At 40.2% G+C, this 26,729-nt stretch overlaps 1 protein-coding gene across 1 annotated transcript in view; it reads left to right on the top strand.

Annotated features, from left to right (window-relative positions):
* Nucleotides 1-26,729, top strand: part of KCNH1 (potassium voltage-gated channel subfamily H member 1) — a 173,821-nt gene that overhangs the window by 72,992 nt on the left and 74,100 nt on the right. The window contains exons 8-9 of the mRNA XM_030236208.2: nt 10,167-10,366; nt 13,925-14,177. Of these exons, the coding sequence (XP_030092068.2) occupies nt 10,167-10,366; nt 13,925-14,177 (453 nt within the window). The remainder of the gene's footprint in view (nt 1-10,166; nt 10,367-13,924; nt 14,178-26,729) is intronic.

Consider the following 26,729-nt stretch of genomic DNA (forward strand, 5'->3'; position numbering starts at 1 on the left):
ATCTGAGTTCAGATCTCTGCTCCTGCTCTGATATTTGAAACAGGCCTGTTGTATTCCAGATGTTCAGTGACTGCAGGGGATTATACTTGGAGTATAACCTTCCCAATTGTTCTTCCCTAAGCAAGGAAAAACTTTGTGTGCCTAACTATTAGATGAGGTTTGTAGCTGCAAATTACTGACAGAGATATTTCATTGCCTTTGAGAGTCCTCTGTACTTTCTGTTGGACAGCTTCAGCTTATTAGCATGTACAAACGCCATTCCTGGCTGCCTGGCAGGTACTGCACAAGCAGAACAGTTCTCTAAAAAGGTCCCAGTGGGATAGTAACACATCCTTACTTCTGGCTGGATATGTTTGTTTATGTGCAAAGATATTTGCATTTTGTGGTGACTTGCTAACAAAGCACAAAATGCAGCTGCCTGATATCTTTTAGATGTCAGCTGATTTCTGTGTAATATTTACTTTAAAAAGAATTTAGGCAGTATCTCTTACCCAATAGCATCTACCCCTGAATATCGTGATTATCCTTTTTAGAAGTGAGGTATGGAACTCCCAGCTGTGTATGCATGTTTACTGCTGCTTTTTGTCCTGCTGAGTTCTAATAAAAGAGCAGACTCAGCCTGGAAGAAAAGTACTTTTAAGAGTGGAGCCTTAGGAAGAGAAATGAATACCTGTTTCAGAAAGTTAGGCTGTAACCCTCTTCACCACTCCAGGGGCAAGTATTCCTCTCACATGCAGTCATCCATGGTTTGTCATTGAAAACATAACAGTGGTTCCAGTTATTTTTTGATAAACCATCTGTGTCTTCACTAGCCTGTCATGTCACTCACCAGTAAAGCAGGGCCCCCTTGAGAAGCCACTGTCTATGAGTTATTCCCATGTCACATTCCTGTAAATACTGTGTGCATCTCTTGATTTTGGTCTGCAAGCACACCTGTGATGAGTGTGTGGGAGGAGCATGACTCAGACCTAGTCATTCCAGTGACAATTATTCTTTAACCACCCCAAATTAGCCTTAATCAGTAAAATGTCATCTTTGTCTCCAACCTCACTGGTTTAGTCAACATAATTCCAAACTTCATTATTCTTTTTTGTGTTAGGATCAGTATTAAATCTTTGTAACTATTTAGTGATACCAGAAGAGGGAAGGTTTTGGACCACTTTGTCTTTAGGTTTGTTTGGGAAGCATTTGAAGACCCTGTGTAGAAAATAGTCACGTGACTTGTTTGTACTTGTTGCACCCAGAAGTAAAAGTTGTGCATGTGCAAGAAGGGACTGGCAGGTGGGTGAGGAGCCCCTTGCAGTCTGGCTGTGGCTATTGAAGTAACAACACCCAGGGTAAGGGTGGCTTACCAAGCTTTTTTTGCATCAAAAGCTTCAGACCGAGCTGCAGAGAGGCAAAGCACACAGGTGCAGTGTAGAGCAGTTGAGTGCACCAGCTTTAGGGGCTTAATTTCACAGTAGAGGAGATCTGAACTGAGAATTAATTGTTGTCCCTATGTCCAGTATGCATTAATCCTGTCAGGTGCAGCCATGCCCTCAGCTCTTGCTGGCTGGTCTGTCCCCTGGGCAGACCTGGCAGCTCCTGGGTGATCAGCACAGCCTCTCTGGTGTCTGGGCAGTGCAGAGGTCACTGCTGGTTTCACAGTGAGACAGCTTGGAGCAAAGTCAGCTTGAAGGGCCTGCTGAGTGTAAACTAGGTGAGCTACAGAAGACACAGGCTCCCAGGTACCCACTTTCAGTTGTTTTCAGGGTTTTGTTTGACTAGTTTTGGGTTTGGGGACAATACAGTTAATCCAAAGAAGTGTCTTCTCTCTGGAGTCTGTGAGACAAGGGATATGCAATTTTTCCATCAGCTGTCTGGTTGAGGCCAGCACTCTACCACCCACCTTTGAATGACACCAGAGTACCTCCATCCCACTCTGCTTTTATGTTGGGGTAATTTATAGGCATTAAAATTTTACCTTTTCTTTTGTTCTCAGAGAAGACGAAACCTAAAAAAAGACTGTGCTGTACTGCTACATAGGCAGCAGAAGCTTTTGTAAGTCATTGGATGAAAGTTAGGGGTTGAAGAGAAATGCATTGTCTTGATATTTCTCTGAACTGTGTCCTTAACTTTCACCACAGGCAGATGTGCCCACACCTTTCAGTAGTGCTTAAAGCTCAGCAGAGGTTCTAAGGCTAATGAGAAGTGAGGTCACTGCAGTCTCAGGGGAAGCCTTGGCTCCTTCCTCCTTGTGGTCTCACTGGTCCTTTCAGATCTGAACATGATCAGCAAGGAATGCAGCCAGCTATGAACTTCCCACATGGGTGCTCTGGTGAGAGTAGAGAGGAGCCACCTGAATCCAGTTATCATTTGGAACAAAGAATTACTCTAAATGTAAGATTCCTTAATTAAATGAGGTTGAAGCAATAACCAAAAGCAATCAGACAGGAGAATTTTGCTTGGACTTTGCAAGTGACTTCAGCCATTAAACTCTTGTGTTACATCAATGATGGGGGCAAGTTTTGTCCAGAAATCCGTATGTGTAAGTGCTGGTTGGTGGTTTTGGTGTGCAAAATTCAGATTCCCTGCTGAACTGTCAAAGACCCTGGATAGGTTATTCCAAAATGAGGCCCAGTAGTTGCCAACAGGAACAAGCCTGAGGCAACAGAGCAAAGCCCAGCAGAATGTGTGGCAGCAGTGAAGGGAAAGGACCAGAAAGTTTGGATGACAGATGATCTCCCTGAGTGTCCTTATATTTCCCTCCTGCAAGGCCGTGTAGAAAGGATCATACAAGTCACAGAGGAAACAGCATGAACAGAGGAATGCTAGCAGCTAGGTAGGTAAGCAGTTTCATGTGAAGAGAACTTTTCCAAATTGTGGCTTTTGATTTTGTTTTTGTTCTTTTGTTTGCGTAGTTCTATTTCAGTAATAGATTTTACAACAAGGAGAGTTGGTGTTTAATTGGGGGAAACCATTTGAGCTAAGTGGAGAGTAGATAAAACTGAGCTTTGAAAGCAAAAGTTTCATATGGGTGCAAATGAGTAAAAATCTAGAAGCAGTATCTGGAGATTTAATTTTAACCAAGTAATTGAAAATGGCCATGCATTACCCTGCATAAACTGTAGAAGAAAAATGATGCCCTTAAATGGCTCAATTGTCACTTAAATGGTGATCTGTTCATTAGTGCTGGGAAATGAAATGGAAATCCATTTCAATTTTCTAGACAATTTAAATTTTATTGTCCATAAAATTCTACAAAACAGCAAAAGAGTGTCCTTTCTTACAAATTGCAGAGGATTTAATCAGATTTGGCATTTTATTAATTCTCATCATGGTAAAACCTGCTAGTGAATCCATTGAGCTGAGTTCATCCTGTGTTGGTAAAAGTGTCCCACTGGGAGTCTGCCCTGGTGTGTTTGGAGCAGAGATGGTTTTTGCAGCTGTTATCTGTTTGTATACTTACTTTCCTCTTGGTAATCAAATTGGCACGTGGAGCAAGATCTCGATGATGCTCCATGTTTTGAGCATGTGTACTTCAGTGTTGCTCTAGGCTAATCCCTTATGCCATTCCTGAAGATGTTGTGGTATATATATATACTGCTCTTTACAGGAATTGTAGTTGCTGTGACTAGTTGTAAAAACTGGTACATTTTCTTGCCATTCCGTTCTACCTTATCAGAGATAAACCTATCTTGTGGGGAATAAAATTTAGAGGGGTGACTGGGAAGTGCCATTTTCTGTAGAATCTTCCTTTTTCTCTAGTCTTACCTTTGATTTATCATTATCACTATTTCAGATTTGGCCTGTTGATCTTGTTGTCCCATGTTGTTATATTTTCTCTGAAATAAATTGATTCTGTAAGGAGTTTTCTGTGGACTTGTTGATTCTGTGGACTTGTGCTAGTTTTTGGAAAGTCTTTTTGCTATCAAGGGTTAAGGCCCTAATTTCAATTAATGACTAGCTATTACTGTGTTTGGAGTTAGTCATAGCTTTCTGTAAGGTTTAAGAATTTACCTGTAAGTTGAGGCAGAACATACATCTTCCTGTCTGGTTTATGATGCACTTTTGAATGTAAAACACTGCTACCCCCATGGGGACTCCCTAGTCAGTGGAAGTGCTGGGCCTTGCAGAGAAATGGATGCCTTCAGGTAATTTAACTAGAGTCAGGTGAACTCACTGGTCTGCAAGTGCTGTTTGTTTATAGAATGAGAAGTGTGCAGCCCTGTTTCCCTGAAAGTGAGAGATGCTCATGGTTAGGGATTTTGAAGTCTATCAGCTTGAGGTCTCACTGTATCCAAGAGGCTCTTCTTTTTAATTCCCTTCAGCATGATGCTTCTGCTGTCTTCTGTTGGTGTCCCTTTACAGCAGAAAGTCAGTGTATGACCAGATTATCTAAGTCCTCACAGCCTACTTCTGACTTGTTTTGCATCTGATTACTTTAGAATCTGCTTTTCTGCAAACATTTTGGCTGCAGTAGAGTCTGTGGCTGCCTTTAAATCCCCCTCTGGTGACTGTTGGCACCTTTCAGGATCATCACTCATTTGACAGCTACAGTGAGTAGCTGTCAAATGAGTGATGAGTTTTGTGAATCAGGATTCTTGCCATTTGACTTGTTTGGACACTTCTCAATTTGCCAAAATCCAGATTTTACAGTGTTAATTAGTGGACTGTGTTAATTTAGTCAGGTGCTGCTGTGCAGAAGCAGGAGCCTTGGCCAGGGAGGTAATAGCCACCACTCTGGATGGGCAGGAGGCTTCATCCTCTCTTTTCCTAAGCAGGCTCTTGGATCTGAGATGCAGCCTTTCACAGAGAGCAGGGTGGTGTTGGCCCTTCACTGTCAGCTGGGAGAGAGCTGCTCATGTTAAAGAGCTTTCTCACAGGCCTGATGCTGAGTCTGTTCCACTGGCTTGTACTCCCTGTGGCTCTGATGGCTCCTCTGACCAGTTTTGCTCTGTTTTTCCATGCTGTTTATCTTAGCCCAAACATGCTGAAGGCAAAAAAGCAGAACCTGTTAGAGAGTTGTGCTGTGCATGTTGCTTGCCAGCCCAAACACCTGTGATTGCTGCTGTCAGTTGTGTGGGTGCTTCCAGATCAAAATCTTAAAAAAAAAAAAAAAAGGAAAGCTTTGAAGCATCCTAAGGGATGCTGGAGTTCAACATCTTTGGAAGGTCTGGTACTTTACCAACGCTTGCCTCTATTCTTCCATATTAAGTCTTAAACTGGTGAAATAGAAGTCACTGCCAGTCGATGAGATAACAGGAGGTGACATGGCTGTGCTGCTGTAGCAGCAGGCTGCTTTTATTTTGTTGGGTTAGGAAAGGGTGTGAGGAGAGAAGCAGCAGGAGCTGCTTCTGGTGTTTGTTCCAGAGCTGTTCTCAACTTCCCTTTCTGCCCTTACACACTGCAGACAGCCTATTTTAAGGTGCACAGATGTTTCTACTACTCTAGTCCTTGGTAGTTGCTTAAGTGGCTTCTTAGAGCAGCTGTTCCCTTGTTTATGTCTCTGACGTTCATTTCATTGCTGTTCTTGTGGATTTTTGGTGATGGGAAGATGAAAAAGCCCCATGTGCTGATGCTCTGTTGTTTAGCTTTTATCAATTGTGTCATCACTGGTGTCCTACCCTTCTGCAGGGGAGACATTTCCATTGTAGCTGGAGCCCAGTGTTGTCCTTCTCTGTCCCAATTTTGCTGTCAGCAGGGTGATTTCACCAAATGTGATGATGAGAGTGAGAAGATTTGCAGTAGGATTCAACTAAGAGTTTAATAAAATTTGCCTGTGGTCTCTCATCTTTCATCCTAGCAGTCAAGTGCTTGTGCCACAGGGTTTGATGTGCATGTCCCTCATAGCCTATTCAGGCTTCCTGCTTTGCTCTTTGCCATTAAATTGATTTTCAGACTTGCTCTGTAGTGTGCCAGTTCTCTGATCTTTGCCATTGCTACTGCCTTGCTTCAGAGGTGCAAATTAGAAGCTGGTGGTATGAAAGAGGGAGGTGGAGCAGTGTATTGTTTCTGTCCAGAAGAACAGAGAGCTGTGGGAAGAGCAGGGTTTAACAGTTACTGGGACAGCAAGGGGGGGAACTCCTCTGGGAATTTACTTTCACTTGAGAAAATGTCTTTTTCCCAGGTTGTGAAATTCAGGAAGTGATGCACATGCTAAGACTAGCAATTGTAATTTGTTTTATCACAGGTGAAAATGTTCTGGATATATATTGTGAAAAGTCATGAAGTGCAGAAAATTAATTGACCTATTAGATTTTGGCTAAGTTGTTTGCATTTATTCTTTACTAGCTAAATGGAATGATATCTTCATACATTGTGTTAGTAAAAAGACAAAAGGTAGATAAAAGATTACAAATAGGAAACTTTATAATGCACAACAGTTCCAGAGAAGAAGCAAATTAAGCAGCTCTGGGTCTGTCTGTACTGTTCTGGAAGGTTGTGTAGATACTTGATAAGTACATCTCGCTTCAGAAGCTTTGATATCAGATTGCAAGACTACAAATAACAATTCTATCCAAACTAGCTTTGTAAACAATTCTTTAAGGTACCTGTTCAGTTTGGTATTTGCTAGCATATTGTATTTAACAGTTCAGTGCTTTTCTTTTAACTGCATGCTCTCTACCCATAAGTAGGCATAATTACCACTAATCAAGACCCCTAATCTCAAGCAATTATAAACTCTTACATTGTTCTAATTGCACATTTGAAAATAATGTCATTTTCTCATATAATTATGAGATGATCCATGCAATTAATTTCTGCTTTTCTTTTTATCTGATCAGTGTTAATTTTGTGTGACCTCACAATGTGTTATCTGAAAAATGCTTTTGAGACTTGCAATTTTTGTGGTTAATTTACACTTGTGTTTCATTTTCAGTAAGAAGTGATACAGTGCCACAAATTTTCAAGGCTGTGCTTTCAACCTTTTATGAACTGAAAAATTTGTTGTATATTAGGAACTTGTTGGTGAAACAGAAGTGCAATTATCCATATAAATAATCTACTATTTGCAAATGCAGGTGCTTGCTCTTTGAATAGTACTTAGGTTAGTGCAGTATGCAAAAGGGGTTTATTTTGGATTTTAATTGTTAAATTGGAATTTACATGCAGACAGACTTTCTTGATCAGCTTTCCAGGCAGCAAAAATGAAAGCAGTTCACTTCCAGAAAGCCCTGCAAGTCCTGGGGGCAGGACATAAGAGATTGTTCACTAGTTGATGTTGGTCTCACTTGTTGCTGTGTAGTTCTGCACACATTTCGTGTGCCAGGCCATTGCACGAGTGCATTTTGAGCAAATCATCGTCAATCTGTTGATTCATCTCAGGACCCGAATGCAGCACTTACATCTGTAAATGGGGTAATTGTAAACCTCTCATTCTTACAGACAGAAATTTTTCCTCTTATAATTCTGAAATCAGACCCCAGATCTTTTACTGTGGTGGCTGGGACCTACACTAGCCTGTATATATTTCTCTATTTTTGCTTGTTAGATCACTAAAAATAGCAGATGATTTGGTGACCTTTGCAACCTGTGTCTGACCTTCATGATTCACTTGTGGGTAATTTGCTGCTGCAATCACTATGGTCCTGTCTGTGATGTTATTTAAACACTGGTTTTAATGACTGTGGCTGCTCATTTACACTGCATTGTTGGGAACAACATATTTTTTCTTTATTGTAAGAAAAGAATATTTACGTCAGAGGGTGAGTGCCACATAATTTCTGAGGGATCTTGACATTCCTGGAGAAGAAATGCTGGAGATTTTGCTCTGCCATAAACAGCCCAACTTTCTTCCTTTAGCAGAGTGTGTGTTTCTGAAATCATTCTAGGGCTGCAGTCTACTGCAGTGGGTTAATTTCATTATTCCTTTGCAAGTAAGAAAAGGCCCACAGCCAGCTACTTCTGTGCAGAGGAGTTCAAGGTTTAATATGCTAATGTATCTACCCAATATTAGGCTGCAAAAATCCTTGGCTTTGATGTGTCTTTAATAGTAATAAAATGGTTGGCTAATGATAAATTAAGGGTGTAAGTTTGGGAATTAAAAAAATTAATCTAGGCAGGAATAATTTTCCTTGCCAAGATAATTGTCATACTGGAACTGCAGTTTGCAGTGGAAATTCCTGGCTTTATAATAATCAAAATACACAATCAAACTTCAGGTTTTTCTTTAGGCTTCACATTAAAGCTGGACATTAATGGGACAGAGTGGGGACTCCATTTTACCCTTGCTGGTCTGCAGCTGTACATGCCAAGGTACTGAACCCCCAGGTCTCACTGTTTGCCAGAGAGCAAAGATAAAAATCTGCTTGCCATCCTCCCTCTAATTTGTCACCTACTTCAGTGCTGGGCTGGCTGCCTTGTGCTGCTGCAGTCTCCTGTAGGGTCACGTTTGCATCTGCATAACAGAGAGCAAACCAGGACTCACTCAGGGACAGGTAATGCTGTTCTAATACAAAAATACTCATGGATTAAGGAGCTGTTATGGTAAATCTGCTTTGTAAAGCATTTTATCATTCTTCACTACTACTCATTGGACTGCCCAGTATGGTTTTGTTCAAGCACAAGTTCAGGTTAAACAGGGAAAATATGTTTCTGGTCACTGTAATAATGCTCTCTCCTCTGAGAGAGCACATTTTTCTGCATATTTTTATACCTGTTTGTACAGAGGAATAGATGTAAAAAGGGAGAGCTGTTCCCTACAGAAACTCATAAAAAGAAAAGTCATGCAGCATCAAGAAGGAATTCTGCAGAAAATCAGCAGTGTAAAGGCCTTGAGCAAACCTTAACTTAAATCACATCTCTTGATGATCAGAGCGAAGACAGTCTCATAAGTTTATTTTGCACAGTACCAAAGGTTTTTGTTGGTCAGAGAACCCTAGAGCATCTTAATTGGCTTAAGGATATCTGCCTGTAACACTCCCCTGAATAAACAGCTGCATTCTCAAAGGAAGGAGTGTGATGATTTTCTTTTTAATAGCTGGTGAGGGAGTAAATAAACAGCAAAAAGGGCTACTTCAGTAAAGCAAAATATATTTTTTATAAATATGGCTTCTCACTGACTTATTTTTATTTCAAGTGAAAGAGATATGATATTCACAATTTAGTGCTTGTTTTGGGGGACAGGAAATGAATAAGAGGAAGAACTTACTCAGCAAGCCAGAGCACTTATGGGTGGTTATCATCACATCTGCTGTCTGACTGTTCCTCTCCCTCTACAGCCAACCTGTCACATATCACTGACCTGATTCATAATATAGGAGAGCTCCCCTCGAGGCTTCCTGTCTCTCCATTTCATTCAGGGCTGGATTGGCTGGAAGAGCCTCAGCCCCAGCCTCTGCAAGCCATCAAAGCTGGCTGCTGAGGCTGCCACCAGCCTGCTGTTCTGTCTTGGCCTTCAGCAGATGGATCTTCTCAAGTCCTGTGTGTTTTCATCTGCTTCTCTCCACACTTGGAAACACTGCCTTTTTTTTTTTCTGCCTGGTGTTTATTCTTAAGCCCATCTTGATGAACCAGCTGGCTTCACAACTGTGTTGTGTGAAGTCAGGAGGGCTGTGCAAAGGTCTGCCTCTGAGGGCTCTAGCTCTTGCCTCAGGCCTTGCTGTTCTTTTGCCTGAAGAATGTAAAATGTAATGTGAGTTTTTATGTATTATTAAACTTATGTCTATAAATTACTGACCCATGGTAGCTGTTTATTACCTATTCCATCTTCTGCTTTGATGCACTGCTGTTGTCTCTCCGAGGTGGGTAACGATGACTCAGCTTACTACTGTGATAATGCACTTAAAGCCTGGAAATCTGTCACTGATGCTATTTCAACACAGGTGCTATAAACCTAAGATGAAGCATTAAAGTATTTGCTGTCAAGCTATTTCTCTTAAAATTCTTCTGTCTACTGTTGTGGTTTTGTAAGGTTTTGGGTACTGCTGATGGACAAAGTCAGTCATGTTTTAGAAGGTCTGTGATGCAGGACACGCTCTCACAAAAGTAGGTGGTGGTCCTCACTTTGCAGTGCTGAAGGTGACCTATAAAATGCTTGTGCTCATCAGGCCTTCCAAATAAAGCACCGATATTTGCATGCATTTTTATGACCTAGCATTTCCAGTCTTAAAGCCCAGTGGAACACAGACTGATCACCACATCTTATCATGTATTTTCTCTGTGGTTTTTCTTGTTTTTGACAGCCCTTCTATATGCCACCATTTTTGGTAACGTGACAACCATATTTCAGCAGATGTACGCTAACACAAACAGATACCACGAAATGCTGAACAGCGTCCGGGACTTTTTAAAGCTCTACCAGGTCCCCAAAGGACTCAGTGAACGTGTGATGGATTACATCGTTTCCACCTGGTCAATGTCCAGAGGAATAGATACTGAAAAGGTAAGTAAATTAAACTGCAAGGAAAGAAGTCACATCCTGAAAGGAGTCCATTAAAATAAACAGGAGGTACTGTCTTAGTAAAGGAGACAAATATTCTTTAAATAGTTCTAAGCAGCAGCTTCCCTTAGTTTTTAACTTTCAAATACAGTATTTCAGCTATTCTGTCATACTGACATATGATAGTGGTAAAAGTATGTATGTTTTGCTAGTGAAATGGCATGAAATAGTATAAAAATGATTAAGAGAAAAGCTCAGTGTACAATAAATAAAGGTGATAAGTAAATAACAAGTTCCATATTGTAAGACAACCTCACAGTTTTTCCAAATGAGATTTTTTGGCAATATTTCTTATTAGGTTGCTTGCAGCTCTGTGGGCCTGAAAACAAGGTAATTTTTTTTGTCGTTGGAGAGTTTGAATGTAATATTCTGTGTGCAGGTTAAAGATACTAATGAAAAATGGGAGCATTTAATAACGTATTGCTTGAAATCTACTTTGTGTAAGGCAAGTGGTATCATTCTGATTCATTGAATTGATGAATAAATTCCCATTGTGTCTTTGAAAATAACAGATGGCCTTTCACCAGAACAAATGCACAAATGTAGCTTCTTGTTGCTTTCATATTAGTTGCCAACTTCTGTAGAGAGAGACAGTTTTTCTTCTGCTTGTAAAGAGATGTGATTTGTGGGGTGGATCATTCAGGAAATCATACCAATGCTCTGGTCACCAGCCTTCTGGTTGGCAGCTTAATTTAGCATTCTGAACTGTGGATGATGCAGTTAAAGAGCAAACAGTGTCATTTCTGTACAGCTGTTACAGCATCGTTATGCAGGATGGGAACAGATGTGGCCTTGCACCGAGCTGCCTGGAGACTGAGGGGCACACAGGGCACTGTTAGCCTTCCTAAATGGTCTTCAGCATGTCTGCCATTTTTAGATCCCAGACATGATTCTGTAAGCACTGTCTGCCCTACTAGCTTTTAGAAAGAAATGGTATTTTAGTGCTGGATAGCACTGGTTAGAAGCTGTTCTGCATGTTTTCTCACAATCTGTCTTTGTGTGGGGTTGTGATTCGAGGTAGGTGCATTTGGGGAAGGTGGAGAGACATCTGAGGATGCATAGTGTAATGAGTGCTGGTGCTTTCATTCAGCCCCCAGTACAAACTCCTGTCATCATTTTAACAAAACAACAAGAAAAAATTGCTATGTAAAACATGTTGGTAGTTTTTTTTAGCATATCTTCAAAGTTCATTCTTGGCTTCCTTTGATAAGGAGAGAAACGCTTTAAGAGGATGCATTTGGAGACAGCACAATAACCAAACCAAGCACAACAACACTCAGTGTAGCCTTTGAGGATTATCTTAATGAGCAGGAAAGAAGTCTCCAATTGTCAGGACACCAAAGAGCTTAATACAGTGCTGTTTTCAGTAACTGGTGTCTTCATAGCTGAACTGCTGCTGGCCATGACTGCTAAACCAAGAACTCAGCTTTCATCTGCACAGCAAAAGCTGTGGTTGGCTGTGCCAATCCATAAACTCCCAGGTCTGAGCTCTGTTTTGATGCCTGTGTATAACTTCTGGGATGTTTTGTCATGAATAAAACATGTGTTGCTCATGAGGCAGAACAGTGGTACTTGTGCTGCTCTGAAACGCAGTGCAGCTTCCTACAGATGAGGCAGAGACTTGAATATGAGCTGAGCACAGAACTGGTCCTGTCACTGTTTTGTAGGCCACAAATTTGTCAGTTCAGTGTTCACTGCAGACATGCTTAGTTATTGGTCTGGAAAATGCCAGTACAACAAAATTTAACCAAGAGCTACTGAGAGATTCTAAAATTGATCCATGAAGATACATTTCTTACCTCCCTTACAAATGCAAGTCTTCTTCCGTTTTTCTGTAGATCTCAGATGTCTTTAATCCCTTTCATTTCTGTGAAGTCTGGAGACAACTTCTTTAAATGGAGAATGGAAAATTGGTTAACTTCCTCTAAGACTGCTGTACCAAAAAGTTTTGGATAATAGCATCATTTAAAAAATTCTCTGGTATACTCAGGGGGTTTTGCTACTATTTCTATGCAACAACCCTTTATGTGTGTGATATTCTGGTAACTGGAAAGTGTATGTGTAATTCCAGTAGTAAAATTTGGCAAGAATATGCCACTAGAGAGTATTTTTATCGGCAGAGTAAATGACATAATGGAAAAGACAGATATGGCTGCTGCCTGTGTTCCCTGTTACACGCTGCTCTTGCTGCCCTAGCTCATTTCTGTGAGCCTGGAAAACTGGGAACTGGCAGGTTTGGCAGCTCTTCTGTACAGGGCAGCCAAGAAAAATCATCCCCTAGTGCCCTACACCTAAGCACTGTACAAATATATCTCTTTTTAGAAGTAGTATCTGTAATAAAATGTCTGTTTGGAGGTGGGCCAAAGATGATGATATTGGTGGTGGAGTTATTTGCCTTTGGAGTACCAGGCATGATATCTGAAACCAGTGCCATGCACAGAATTAATAGCTTGGTTCTCTGCTCAGATCTTGCATAGAAATCCCATTTTAAAGTGTAGGCATAGCCATAGTGCTTCCTGTGTCACCTTTATGTTTTTCAGGAGTGTTTGCAGTGAGACAGTTTTCTCTTTCCACCTAGGAAAATGTGTGGGAGTAACTCTGAAGCTCGACTGGAGTGCTCCTTAATTGGATGGAGTAGTTATTACTAAGAAAATAATAATAAAAAGAGAGGCAGACTTAGACTACTCAATGTTTTTCTCAAATAATATGTCCCAGACGTGCTTCATCATAGACCATCCCCCAAGGATTTTGTTATTCCCAAACCCTGTTCATGTCACTTCTTTCCACTTTTAATCTGCACACGCAGCAGTGATTTGGTATTCTTTCCACTTGGCTGTCCATATTACATTAAAACCCTTCAGAAATGGCCCTGGCTGGTACCCGCTGTGCTGAGCATCAGCTCCATCAGCTCGTGTTCTCTTAGGACCACACGTCATGAATTGCCACGAGGAACATTCCATTTGGAAGATCAAAAGCTGCTCAAAACAGCGTCATACCCTAAAGTCCCTTTCCTGTGTAAACAAAAACTTGTTAGAGCCACTTGGGGGTAAATTTGGATACCTGCAATTCTTAATTATTATGAGTTAATTAAACTTTAAGTAATTTGTTTTAGTTGTTAAAGCACATAACTTGTGCAGGCTTTTCATGGAATCTGCTTATCAAAAAAATGACCCACCCTCTAGAAACAATTCTTCTAGAAGAATTTCTTCAACACTTTCTATACTGCAGTGCTCCAAGTTTTTTGTGTTAAAAGCCTTAGGTCTTCAATATCCAGCAGAGCATGTTGCTAAGAGGAAAACTGTTTTCCTTCAGATGTCATAAAGTAGACTAAGTTAGTATTGTTGCTTATGTGGGTAAATAATATAAAAATAAACTCTGAGATTACAAATTAAGAAGGAGGAAAGTGGATCTTAAAAAAGTGGAAAGTGGATCATGGTAAACTAGCCATAGCAGGCAGGTAGAAGCCATGCCCAGGAGCTGATTGCCTGATTTCCCTGTCAGGTTTTGCAGATTTGCCCCAAGGACATGAGAGCAGATATCTGTGTTCACCTGAACCGCAAGGTTTTCAAGGAGCACCCCGCCTTCCGGCTGGCCAGCGACGGCTGCCTGCGGGCCCTGGCCATGGAATTCCAGACGGTGCACTGTGCCCCGGGAGACCTCATCTACCACGCCGGGGAGAGCGTCGACAGCCTCTGCTTCGTGGTCTCGGGCTCCTTGGAGGTGATCCAGGATGATGAAGTCGTTGCTATATTAGGTGAGTTTTGGAGCTGGTAATGTGCATTTGCATAAATACAAAATATGTGCAGCAGTTCATAGCCTGCTCCACTCAGTCTTTAAAGAGCTTTAGTTAAGTTTGTTTTTCCACTGAGAGGTTTGAAGAGCAGCCATCTAATATCCAGATTGCTTCAACCCTGTTTTATCTGGTCAATGGAAAGCTTACTTTTGCATGGGGTCCTGGTCATTCTTGGGGTTTTCCCTATCTTGATGCATCCCTTCTGTTTGGGCAGATGAAACAGGAAAGCCTTGTAAATATGATTGCCTGGCAAAAGATTTTGAGAATATAGAAACTATAAGCGCGATTGAAATGAAAGCAAGCTTTGAGATACCTCAGTTACTGAATAACTGGAAAACAATGGTGTGGCTGGCTGAAGGTAATCCCCTTTTAATGAAACAACACCCTCTGCTTGCAGACAAGTCCAAGGGTCAGAGCAGACCCTACTAGCTTGGCAAAAGGAGTCCAGAGTATTTTTTAGGGTGTAAAATGTAACACAGTATGGTAATGTAATGACTCTTATAGGCTGTATGTGAATGCTATGGGATTTGTATCTTGTATTAGATTGGTTAGTGAGAATTAGAATATTCAACACAGAAGAAGACTTATTGTATTGTAACGGGAAGCTTGCTCTCTCTCATCCTATTTACCATGCTCTTGCCTTCTTTCTCTTTACTGCTCTCTTTACCTCTCTCCTCCCTCTCTTGGGCCTGCTCCCAGCTGTGGCTGGCAGCTCCCAGCTGGCCCCTGCACCCACACCTTTGCAATAAACCACAAGTTCCAAGACCTGGCTTCAGAGATCTCTCATCTCTGTCCATCCCGACTGTCCTACCCCCCCATCGCTCCTACACCTTCTACTTAGAAATTCCATTTAGAACTTCAGAAAACTTGAAGTGCCTGGCTTCCCTGCCTCACTCCCATTCCCCCATAATAATCCACTTTCGCTGGAATTTTTCCAGTTAGATTTGTTTAAGATGTCGTGTTGCAATACTATTTAAAGTCAAAATAGTTTAAAACATTTAGAGCCAATTTGTGTTAACTGGGGTTGGAGGCCTTGAAAATAAACTGATGGGGTGTGAACAGTGCTCTGAGGCAAAGCTAACATAAAAGAGTGTGATAATCCAATAGATGGAGATGAATCCTGGGGTGGCTGGAGCATTGAGGAGGTGATACTTATCATTTGATTCTGTCAAGCTCTTTTGTGATAAGGTAAATTCTCATGGTGGCTTTAATCCTGTAACTGTCACTCATAGCAGCCTGGAACAAGAGAATAAAACATCTTGGTTATCTTACTTTTTCCTGAACACATACACTCAACTCTCCTAAGATGAATGTGTGCTGAAAAATGAGGGGGCTAATAAAGATGCTGAGCTCCATTTTTCTCTACTTTTGAACAGGATTGCTTGTATAACATAGGGTAAATTTAGAGAATCAAGTTAATACTTTGTTCCACACAAGAAGCTAAAAAAGTGAGAAGTTGGAGGATAACTAATTCCCTTTTGTTCTGGAATCACCTGTGCTGCTCAGTGCTAAATGAGACTTGTGACTTCTGCTTGTCTGTGCTGCACATCAAGAACTTGCTACCTTTTGCCATGTTGAACTCTCATGAATTAACAAATGACAAATGTAGAACACAGACCAAGACCCCTCAGTTTGTGTACCTTCATGCCACCACCTGGGCTCAGCATGAGAAGAAAACCTCAAAACATCTTGCTGCTCTATTTGAGTATGGGTAAAAAAGCACTAAGGTCAAATTTCTTTAAAATGTTCTTTAAAGATACCAATTTTCTCCTCATCTTTACTGGTAACTTCTGCATTTTACTGTAACACTCACTTCCGAAAACCCTCAGCCAAGATTGCTTGAGGAATCAGTGTTAAGGAAACCTAACTCCTAATCTCTGCTGCTGCAGAGTGATAGCTACAGATAAATGAGGCTGTTCCCTTGGGATCTGGATGAATAGAAGTATTTTGTTGCTGCTCTCCTCCTGGGATGTAACTATCGATCTTCTTCCCCCCCAAAACTTTTTATTTTCTTCTTTTTCTTTCTTTGTCTTTTTTAAAATTTGGAGTCAGTTCCCTGACTCTCACTGAAGTTGGTGAGTTTTATTGACATTTTCTTAGTGAATATTTTAAGTGGAGAGGAAAGTAAAATGAAGTGGGATCTGTTTGGGATTCTGTGAGATTTCATTTTAGATGTGCATCAATTTTTGCGTTTCAGTTTCTGGACTAAGGAATCCCTTTCCTTCCACGCTTGTGTGTCCCTTCTTCCTCCAGGCTGTGAAGACTTCTGCTGAAGGATAATATATTTAACTAAGTTTTTCACTATTCTAAATCAGTTGGACTTTTTCCTTCAGTATTGTGTAATTTGATCAGCACACTACTGAAGGATATGCCAGGAGATGGGTCAGGTTTCCTCTCTAACTTCTTTGTACTCCCAGTTTTCTTATCTGTAGAAAACAGTGTTTTGGGGTGGGGTTTTTCTTGTGTTTGTTTGTTGTTTTTTTGTTTGTTGGGGGGTTTTCATTTGGTTTTGGTTTTTTTTTTTATTTGTTTGTTTTTATTTTCATAGTTAGCTAAACTTGCCAAGTTCTTGATGAATGTATACCAGAAAAAACAAGGCTCTAAAAGTGGAAAAAAAGTGCACTGTACAAGAAACATGATTTTTGCTGATCACTCAGCCAGAGCAACCTATGCCATAAATTTTGTTTACCAGTCCCAACCAAGCATAGCTGGGAACATCAGGCATGTAACAGCAAACCATGTGAGGGATTCCATAAGGTAATTTTAGTTGACAGGTATGTTACAGAGACTGTAATCTTCTTTCAGGCATTCTGGAAATGAAAATGAAAAAAAATAAGTGCACGAATTACTCAAGGTGAATTATTTGCTCAGCTCTGGCTGTCATGTAATAAAGCAGCTTTTGTAGCTTGCAATGCAGTCTGTATCTTCCTCACAATGGAGAAATGAATTGCAACTCTAAATCAGTCAGTGGGACTGCTGTACAGCATTACATAAACCAAAGGCAAACTGCAGTTAATGCTTAAAGGATCCAATGTTTTCATAAGAAACATTTTCAAGTTCTGAAATCATTTAACCTTGCAGACTGGCATTTAAGAGTGTATTGTGTAGCCCTGGAGTGTATTGTGTACACTTGCATAATATCCTTCCAAATCATTTCCATGTAATACCCCAGAAACAGGTATATTCTCAGTTCAGCTTATGTTCTTAGAACAAAGCACTGACTTTGATTGACTTAGATTATTATGAGTCTTGAGTTGGAAGAAATTCCACATAGGCCAGCAGTGAAAAAAGGCACTTTTTTTGTGTGTCCCCTAAGATTGCCTTTCTCATTAATTTAAATTAAGACACAAATATTAAAATATGCAAATTAAAAAAAAAAACAGCAACCCCAAACCTTTGCCTGTTTTGATAAAAATTTAAAGAAATTGTTGCACTTTGTGTGAAGTTTGATTTGTTGGGATGAAAGATACATGTTTTGAATTCTATGTAAAATTTATGCTAAAATACAGAAATTATTGATGTTCACATAACACAATCTTTGGATTGCTGTGTCAAAGAAACAGAAACAAAAATGTTAAAAATGACCTCTCAGCCAGGTGCTTGATTTATTTGTGATTCATTCCAATACAAATGAGTCAGAAAAAGAAGACTTAGCAAGAAAAGCCACTCTCTTACTATGTTTTCTAAGTTAATGTGTAAGTATGAGAGTGGGATTATGTAGAAGGGAAGTTGAGCTGGTGGGAAGCTGCCTGGATGAGGCACAGCTCTGGTTTTGGGAGTTTGCTGCTCTTCCACTGACGCTGCTGTTGCTGCGTGGGATGAAGTGCTGACGTACACTCAGCACTTTGAGGAGGACTGAGACAAATCACACAGTCCTGCCCTGAAGAGATCCAAGTGAAGCACAGGTCATGCAGGGCTTCCATTAAGAGAATGTTTTCAACTTGGCTTTGCTTTTAACTTTCCTAAGCCCTCCCACTTGGCCTGATGCTGCTTTATCCACCTGAGACTGACGGTATCTCTTTGAGCTACTCTTGCTTAAAGACTTAGCCATTTATCCTGATGTGGTTAGAAAAAAATTTGAAGGTTTGTTTCCTCTGTTAAAACCAATCAAGTGTTTATGTGCACTTCATTTGGCAGCTCTAGGTTCTCTGTTTTGCAGCAGGTCTTTCAGGCTAAGACCCTGAATGTCTGAAAACCTGACTTTACTGCAGGTCTTTGAGAAGCTAAAACCTACTCGAGCTCAGGAGATTGGCTATGTTTTAATTTATCAAATAACTTCTTAAAAATATTCCTCCTGAATTAACTGTGTTCCAGGCACAGACCATGAGGTCTGACTGCAGCTTTCTTTGGAATATTTTGGGGAAAAGGCACTTAGCTGCCCTCCAGTCATTTAGTCTGAGCCTTTTCAATCTCTTCTCACCATTGCCTGAACAAGTGCTGATTCCTGTGCTATGTCTCCAGTTGTGTGTGTGCTTAGATAATTTAATGAAAATTACAGGAAAGAATGTCATTAGCAGCAAAAATAACATTTTGTATGTATTTTCTAGAAATACAGGGAATGGCTGGATTGGAGACCTTGTTAGTACCCAAGGTGGGTCAAGTCTTGCTGCCTGAAACTGGGGTAATTTTTGACATTTAAGAAAACATTCCAGTAAAAAACTAGAGAGAGGAAGAAGACCCTTGAAAATTAGGGTGGCAAACTTTTTTTTTTCTAGATAGCAGTGGGGAAAGCAGTGTCTTGTACTTAAATTTTCAGACTGCTGCAAAATTTGTCAAGTAATGGCTCCTAGAGGGCTTGACTGATCAGCAAATCTTTATTTGTATGAGATTTTCAAAGCTGCTGAAATGGTCTTGACACTTCCTGCAAGGAGCCAATGTGTGTATGGAAGGTAAGGCTGGAGGTTAGTTTGGTGGACTTTATTGGAGACAGGGAGCTTGAAGCTTTTATTTAACAACTAAAATCCAAAGCCCTGAAAACCACTGTGGTCTTCAGAGCTGAGGGCTGGATGAGAAAAATAGCATTAGCAAGAAGATTTAATTAAAAAGAAAAGAACAACGCCCTCCCACCAAACAGTTTGTCCCAAGAGGTACATTCCAGCTGTTCTGCATTTAGGTTCTTGCTATCTTTATTTGAGCTAAAAAATTTCAAAAGAATAAATCTTTTTCTTGACTGTTGGTTTAATATCACAGAATATCCTGAGTTGGAAGGGACCTGTGAGAATTGTTCAGTCCAACTCCTGGCTCCACAAAGGGCAAGTAAAGTGAATGAGACAGGAAGGGAAGTGAAGGCAGGAATTTATTGTGAGGAAGGAATACAAATTTTCTCCAACAAGTCAGTTTACTTTTACTATTACTTTTGCTGCTGTCAAAGCTGAGAAGCAATATCAGCATGGAGATACTATATAGGTGTGCAAGTGCACAGTAACACAATGTCAAGAATGGGATTTTCTGGGAGAGGGGAAGGAAGTGTGCAAAGGATGCACACAGATTTACAATAAAGATCACACAGAAGCTGAGAAAGTGGAATTTGCATGACCCTGAAGTACAGATCTTTTATTGTTATTTACAAAGCTACAAAGTTGACAAGATTGGAGACTGTGGTTTAAACGTGATATTGTTGTAGAGGACTTTGGTGTGCCATGTTTTGTTTCAGCAGGATATTAAATGCTCCATTTGCTTTGTGTGGAGAAATTCCTGCTGATTTAATTTGATCTAATTGCAGTCTTAAAGAAATGTTATAAGAATAATTGTTTGTTTTCTTTACAATTGCTTTAGCTTACTCATTTAGCCGAAAGCATTTTGTTCAGATGTAGACACCAGAGGATTGGTTCAGATTTTGGTGGGATAGATTTGCATCCAGACAGGACAGTGCCAGCTGCAAGGGCAACTGTGCCACAGGGATGGTCTCTTTTAGAGGAGGGACAATAGCAGTGCAGAAGTATTGTCTGTGTTAGACCCTCTCCATGGAAAACATTGCAGCTTCCACACAGTCATGTGAAAACTGCTTCTCAGCAGACCTGAAGATGGCAGATACCCTAACTGAGCCCAGACTGCTATCCTCAGACTGTCCCTAGTACCTGAGCTAACTCTGATTTCCCTGAACTGAACTGCTCTGTGTACTACTCCATTTGCAAAGATTAGTTCTGTTATTTTAGAGCCTGTTATTTATTTAATTCCAAGCCCTTGAAGAAGTCCCTTACTTCTCTGCTTCATTTTTCACCTGAATTTTAAATTTAGGTACACCTCTTTGTGCTTAAAATGTCAAGCTCCTGAGCTCTCAGGGTTAAGAAATGGTTGCAGGATTATGGATGGCATGAAGAGTTTTCTGACAATATCTAACATCTCAGCCTTGTTTGTGCTATTGGATAAGACTGAAACATGACCAGCGGTGCTTTGACAAAGGAATGATTGAAATTAAAATCCATCTTTATCCTCAGTAGTTCTATTGTGCTTTTTCTATTTATAGTTGAAAGGAGGGAGGTTTATTTAGATTGATTTCTATAGGCAGGTTGGACAAGTTGCATGTTTCTGTGGAGTGATTCAATAAACACCAATTGAAGGAGCAATTTTCAGAGTCTGATTTGCTCAATGAGTGTACAGGCACACTTAGCAAAAGCATTACAGATGGAGATGCAGCTCAGCTTTTGAAAATGACATGGCATGAAGAGGTCTACATTAATAAAAAAATTTGAATTTCATGGTGGATGCAGGAGCAGCACTGAAACTCTTATTAAGAAATATAGGTTCATCCTACAAGGTGGTTTCAGAGTATTCCTTATTCCTGTCCTCCAGACATCTGGGGTGGGCTGATATCAGGACTTGCCATTTTTGAAACTTTTTGTTTGTTTTATGTCTGATTTCTGCAGACATTAAAAGCCTGAATTGCCAAAGCTCCTGTCCACTGCTGTTTGTACATGGTTTAAGACTGCACAGGGTATTGGGAAAACAGATTTTTGAAACATTTGATGACTTGCTGGAGTAACTGAGGAGGAGAAGGAGTATTCAGAGGCCTCAGTAGGGAGCTCCTGGGTGTGTTTAATGTTCTACTGTGCTGAATTTAGACACCTTTGCATTATGTGCTCCTAAATGGTCCAACAGCATTGCATGTGGAAGAAGTCCCCCTTGGAAGCTGGCAGTGTCTGGCAGGTCACTGGCAGCAATGAGCCATGACCCTGGGAGCTGAAATTGAGATCTGGTGGGGATGAGGCTCTCTGTTCCAGCATGTCCCTTGATATCTAAGGATATCTGTGTTAGGAAGGCTTGCACATCCTATTTAGGTGCATGCTGCAACAAGAGGTGTGAAGAGGTAGAAATTATAATTTAACAAGGAAGTCAGCTTTCTATAAAGACCCTGATTTCTGGCAGGTGAACCACTGAACTAATTTTCTTTGTCTTCTTTTTTTTGTGGGGTTTGTTTCTGTTCCAGAATTTTGGAGGAGGAAGAATAATTTTTTTTCACTGAAGAGACAGGTTAAAAAAGAATTGAAAAAAAATTTCACGCAACACTAGCCTTTCTTCTTTTTCTCCAAATTTCAAATTAATACTTTTTTTCAGAGATATGTTTTTGTGACATTGTTAAATTTATACTGAAGGAGTTACTAGGAATACTAAATAAAATTAAATACAAGATAGATGCAAATGTAATGAGGTTTTCTATATGTTTACTTTCTATATTTCAGAACACAGAACTTGCTATTTAAACTCCTGTGAATTCTTTCTGTCTGAAATAAAAGAATGCAATTTTGGGGCTTTAATGTATGTTTCAAGCAATATCTAGAATATAAAGCCTGTCCCTAAGTAATCAGGGAAGTAACTCAGAGGATAATGTTCTTTTTTTTTTTTTTTTTTGTCAGAGAATTAGCAGTGCCAACAACACAGATTGAGCTTTTTCCTGCTACTTCACCAGTGCAAATACATTAAAATATATTTATTACTCCAGTTACCTGAGCTGCGCCATATCCTCTGAGTTTGCACAAACTGGCCACATATTTATAACATTTTTATAGTAACCATTAAATGCAAATAAGGATAAATGATGCAGATTCTGGTGAAACCTCCTGGGTTTTTTTTTTTTTTTTTTTGGTGAATAAACCTGGTAGGGCCCATTTGATGCTTAAAACTCCTCATCTCAGTATGTCAAGTAGTGAAATATAATTCTATATTCTGTATTCTGTGGGACAAATAAGCACCTTAATTACAGCAACAATAATAGAAAATTTAGCTGTAACTTAATCATGTTGTTGCGACTCATCTCTAAAATAAATGTTTTTATTTTGTCTGTACAGTAATGTGTTTCAACAGAAAAAATTGATGCAGTTGTGTAGTAAACTGTCTGCAAAATGTTGCCAGGCTGTGGTTTACAGCATGAACAGATACTCTGTGCTTCTGTTTATGAACCAGGCAAATCACTGAAAGAGCAACTTCAGTTTGTTATCTCTGTAGCACTTGCTTTGGTTTCTGTGGCAAAGATACTCAGGCATTTTGGAGGTCTAATTAGAGGAAAAGAGTAGTTCAAACCTCTGGTTAATGAAAAATAATATATTCTCTGCAGTGCAGTTGGTCATTCACTTTTCATGACGTGTCTCAGTTTGCACTTGAGAAATCTTAAGAAAATCCAAAGCAGCAAACAACTCCCATGCACCATCTCCTGCCAGCTGTACTGTGCTGGAGAGCCAAGCCAAGGCTATTGAGTGGCTGTCAAGTTGTGCAATTTATCTGTAGGACAGAGACTGATACTCCACCTCCAAGCCAAATGGTAGCTCTGGTTTTTTTCTGGCTGCCAGTTTTTGTTGCATTAATGCACCAAGAGGGAAAATTCCTTTTGCTCTATTATCTTTACTTTCCTTGAATCTTTCTTCTCTCTGTAAAGTGGGAAAGTTTAAATTGCATGTGTTAGATTTGGAGGAAATGAGGGAAGAGAGAAGGGAAGGATTTTCAGTTGAAGCCAAAGAATCATCTGGTGGTCACAGGGGGAGTTTGACCCTAGAAAATCTTTTGTTTTTCTTGTGTTTGCTTTTATAGCAGTTGGTATCTCCCACTGCTTGGAGATGGAGAGCAATCCTGAGGGTGCAGGCCAGTGTGGGGGCTCTGGGGAGCTGTGCTGGTGGGTCAGCATCACAGATAACTGTGCTTGCTGAACACCTGGTGGCCAAGATGTGCTTGGTGCTGCATTGCCATGAGGTGAGCAGTGTCTGGTCATTCATTGCTCAGCCATAAGCAATGTTTGGTCATTCTCTCTGGTCTTTGGATCTGCTGACGCTGTCAGATCCTAATTCTGTTGTTCAAACGTGCAGATGAAGGCAAATTGGGAGGGGCCATGACCTAGATTCTGCTACTGGCTGCTGTAAAAATGATTACTATTGCTTTGAGAATGATTCAAACATGAAAATTTTGCCTGATATACTGAAAATCCATGGGCTCATGTGAATGCCTTCAAAATCCATACTGACTTGGAAGACCTGCAATACATGAATCCATAGCTTCATCTTCTCCCCCAGCTATCACCCCAAAACTGCCCCAGGACTTCCAGACACCCAGAACCCAAGAGTGGACTGAGTAGGTTGTCAGCCAAACACATATTCCATGTGAGTCATATTTTTTTGGAGTAGAGTGTAATGTCCTCTGCCTGAGAGAGAGCTCTTCAATCTTTGCTCTTGTAAGAGTGAAAAGGCCAAGAGTTGTTGTGGTATCAAGGCAGTACAATTGTAATGTGAGAGGTTCTTTCCTCAGAATCAGCAGAACACCTGACTAAGCTGCAATAATCAGATCTTTGCCACTGCTGCTGCTTTCAGGAGACAGGGTGGATGTGGCCTGACCTGATGCCTGACTAGGCTGAATTGGCAGTGGTAACAGAGAAATCATCTTTTCACTTATAAGATAAACAGCAAATTTGATGTGGAGAAGAAACTGGGAAAGAATAAATATGAAAACAGACATTTTATGAAATATTTCTTCACAGTTTAAATGTATCTGGGTTTGGGGACTTGTTATTATAATTAAAACAAACAAGGAAACATCAAAGGAGAGAACTATTTGGCTTTCCAGTGCATGCTGAGCTGATGGTGGAAAAGGTCCTCAGCCCACAAATCCAGCAGGGAGTATAAATGATTGGTAAAAGCTTAGATCATCCACTTTAAGTGTGATTGACAGATAGTGTTCCTGGCAAACATCTGGAATTCAGCAAGCTGGGAATGAGAAATGCAAAGTACTGACAAACAAACGGCCATTTGCATTTCCCTGGCTTTTTAATCTTTCTTCAGAGGTAAGGTGAAATATCTAAATCCTGGAATTATGTATAAAAAGAGGCTTTTGGCTCAGGTTCCTTAAGGCAGCTCTTGGACTTTGCCAACCACCTTCTGACTCAGAAGTATCACCATACCCTTCTTGCTTTCCAACTACAGATGGTTTTGATAAAACACCCACTTAGTCTGCCCCCCTTTATTTTTGATTCCTTTTTCCACAGTGGTTGATCTTTGGGGAGAGCATATAGACAAAGGGAGATGGTATGCAATTCTTTATTATGCATAAGAGACCAATTGTTCTAATGCTGTGCAGGTAATCCTGGGTGGAATTTTAATTCCTTCTTGCTGTATAGATTTCTACTGCTCCTTCCCCCAAACTCATTTTTCTATAAATGCCAAACAAGTTTTTTTTTAGAATCTGACAATCAAATTTGATACCTTTGGTACACATCATTTAGAAAATGGACTTGACAGAAATAAATCAGTGAGCTGCTTGCATGTGCCTTGCTTTGGAAATTGAAGTGCAGTGTAGGATTCATTTCAGCTGGATCACTGGCTCTTAACTTCAAGGAAGTTTTTTAATGAAAGAAAAGAGTAGAATTTCTTTTGGTGTTTTAGTTAAAGCAGGATCTTCTGTGATCTGACTTGAGTTTGTCACTCATGTTTTGGTTTTCTCTGGTTTGGTTCAGTGGACACCCAGCAGACCCAGCTCCTTCCTGTGCTGCCCTTGCCTCCAATGGGAGGTGGCAGCACACTGCAGGAGGGAGATTTTTTCAGAGGGAAGAGTGACAAATAGTGATGGGGAAGTGTGGTTGCTGCCACAGGTGAAGGACAAAGTTGTGTCTTTCTGTGTAATGGGAAAAGCAGAATTAAATTCCGAGAAGAGTAAGACAGAGCTGTGTTCTGTTGTACCTCGTTTCTGAGGTAGGCACAGCAGCACCATGCTGTTTGTGCTTGGACTGTACTAATTATTCATCACATTACTGTGGGGCAGTAGCATAATGGTTGTCATTTTAAAGTAGGGAAACTTGTCTGGAGATGTTCAGCAATACATTTAGAAATGAGTTAGAATTCCTCTCCCTGTGCTTGGACTACCAGCTCTGACTGTTGCTCATCAGTGGTGGCACAATTCAATGCTTGATAGATTCTGGAGCGTTAATTAAAACAGTTGTTTAGCTAATTGCCTGGAAGATTGTGAATAAAAGCATATTTATTCCAAAGGCAAACAATCCATTTTTACCCAGTGAAGCATATCGGTTTTTATGGTGCGTAAAAATGGTTTCATTTCAGTTTTGAATATATTGTGTGTTTCTCTGAAAGCCTCGTAGATGATCTGTTTCAACTGCATGGAAGCTTTTTTTGCTTTAGCCATTTTTAATGTATCTGCTAACAAAAACCATACAAATAATTGAAAATGTGAAAAGTCATTGCTATTAAAAAGAAAAGGCATTTACTGTATTGGTCTGTGGGACTACCACCATGCTCGGTGATACAAAGCTTTTGTACTATTTCCAGATGTTGGCATTGTTCTGTGCAAGAAACTAGAGGTGAAAGCAAGGTTATCTTTATGGTGCCTTTGCCTAATTTTGTGAAAAATGTGGTAACAGAGCAGGTGGTTTCAGTGTATATACACATTTAAAATTAAAATAAAGTCTAAAGCAGTCAGGATCTAAACTGATCCATGTGAGGTGGATGGTGTAGTTCTTCTGTGGAAGACTGGGAACACATTAGAGTTAATAACAACTTATTGCAATTTAGGGTATTTTACCATCAAGCTGAGAGCTTTTTCTCAAAGTAAAAATGCTTATCATCTTGTGGAAGAGATTAGGTAAGGGTGGAAGTACAGCTGAAGGACTGAGATGGGAATTTTGAGATTGATATAGAAGTTTTCTGAGCTCTTTACTCACTATTGTTCTCTTGACTTCATATAGGCTTTCAAAAAAGACGATTTATTTAGGGAAGGCTTCTAAAAGAGCCTGGGTGAAGTCAGTAAACTAATACATATTTTGATTTAAGAATTGCTACGGGCAAGGTATTACTTGTAAGACAAGGGACCATTCCTATTACAACTTGATAGACATGAATGTATTTCCATGTCATTGGTCTTAAGAGAGATGGGCAGTGATGATATAGCACAGAGAAGTTTGGGAGGAAAACTAATTTCAAAACAGGAAAAGTATAGCTTTTCATTATCAAGGTAACAAGTGAACATTCCTCTTTTGTTAGCATTATGTTTTGGAAAATGGGGGAAAAAGACCATTACTCTTGTAAA

This window comes from Serinus canaria, chromosome 3 (assembly GCF_022539315.1).
Source record: "Serinus canaria isolate serCan28SL12 chromosome 3, serCan2020, whole genome shotgun sequence".
In the NCBI taxonomy this organism is placed as follows: Eukaryota; Metazoa; Chordata; class Aves; order Passeriformes; family Fringillidae; genus Serinus; species Serinus canaria.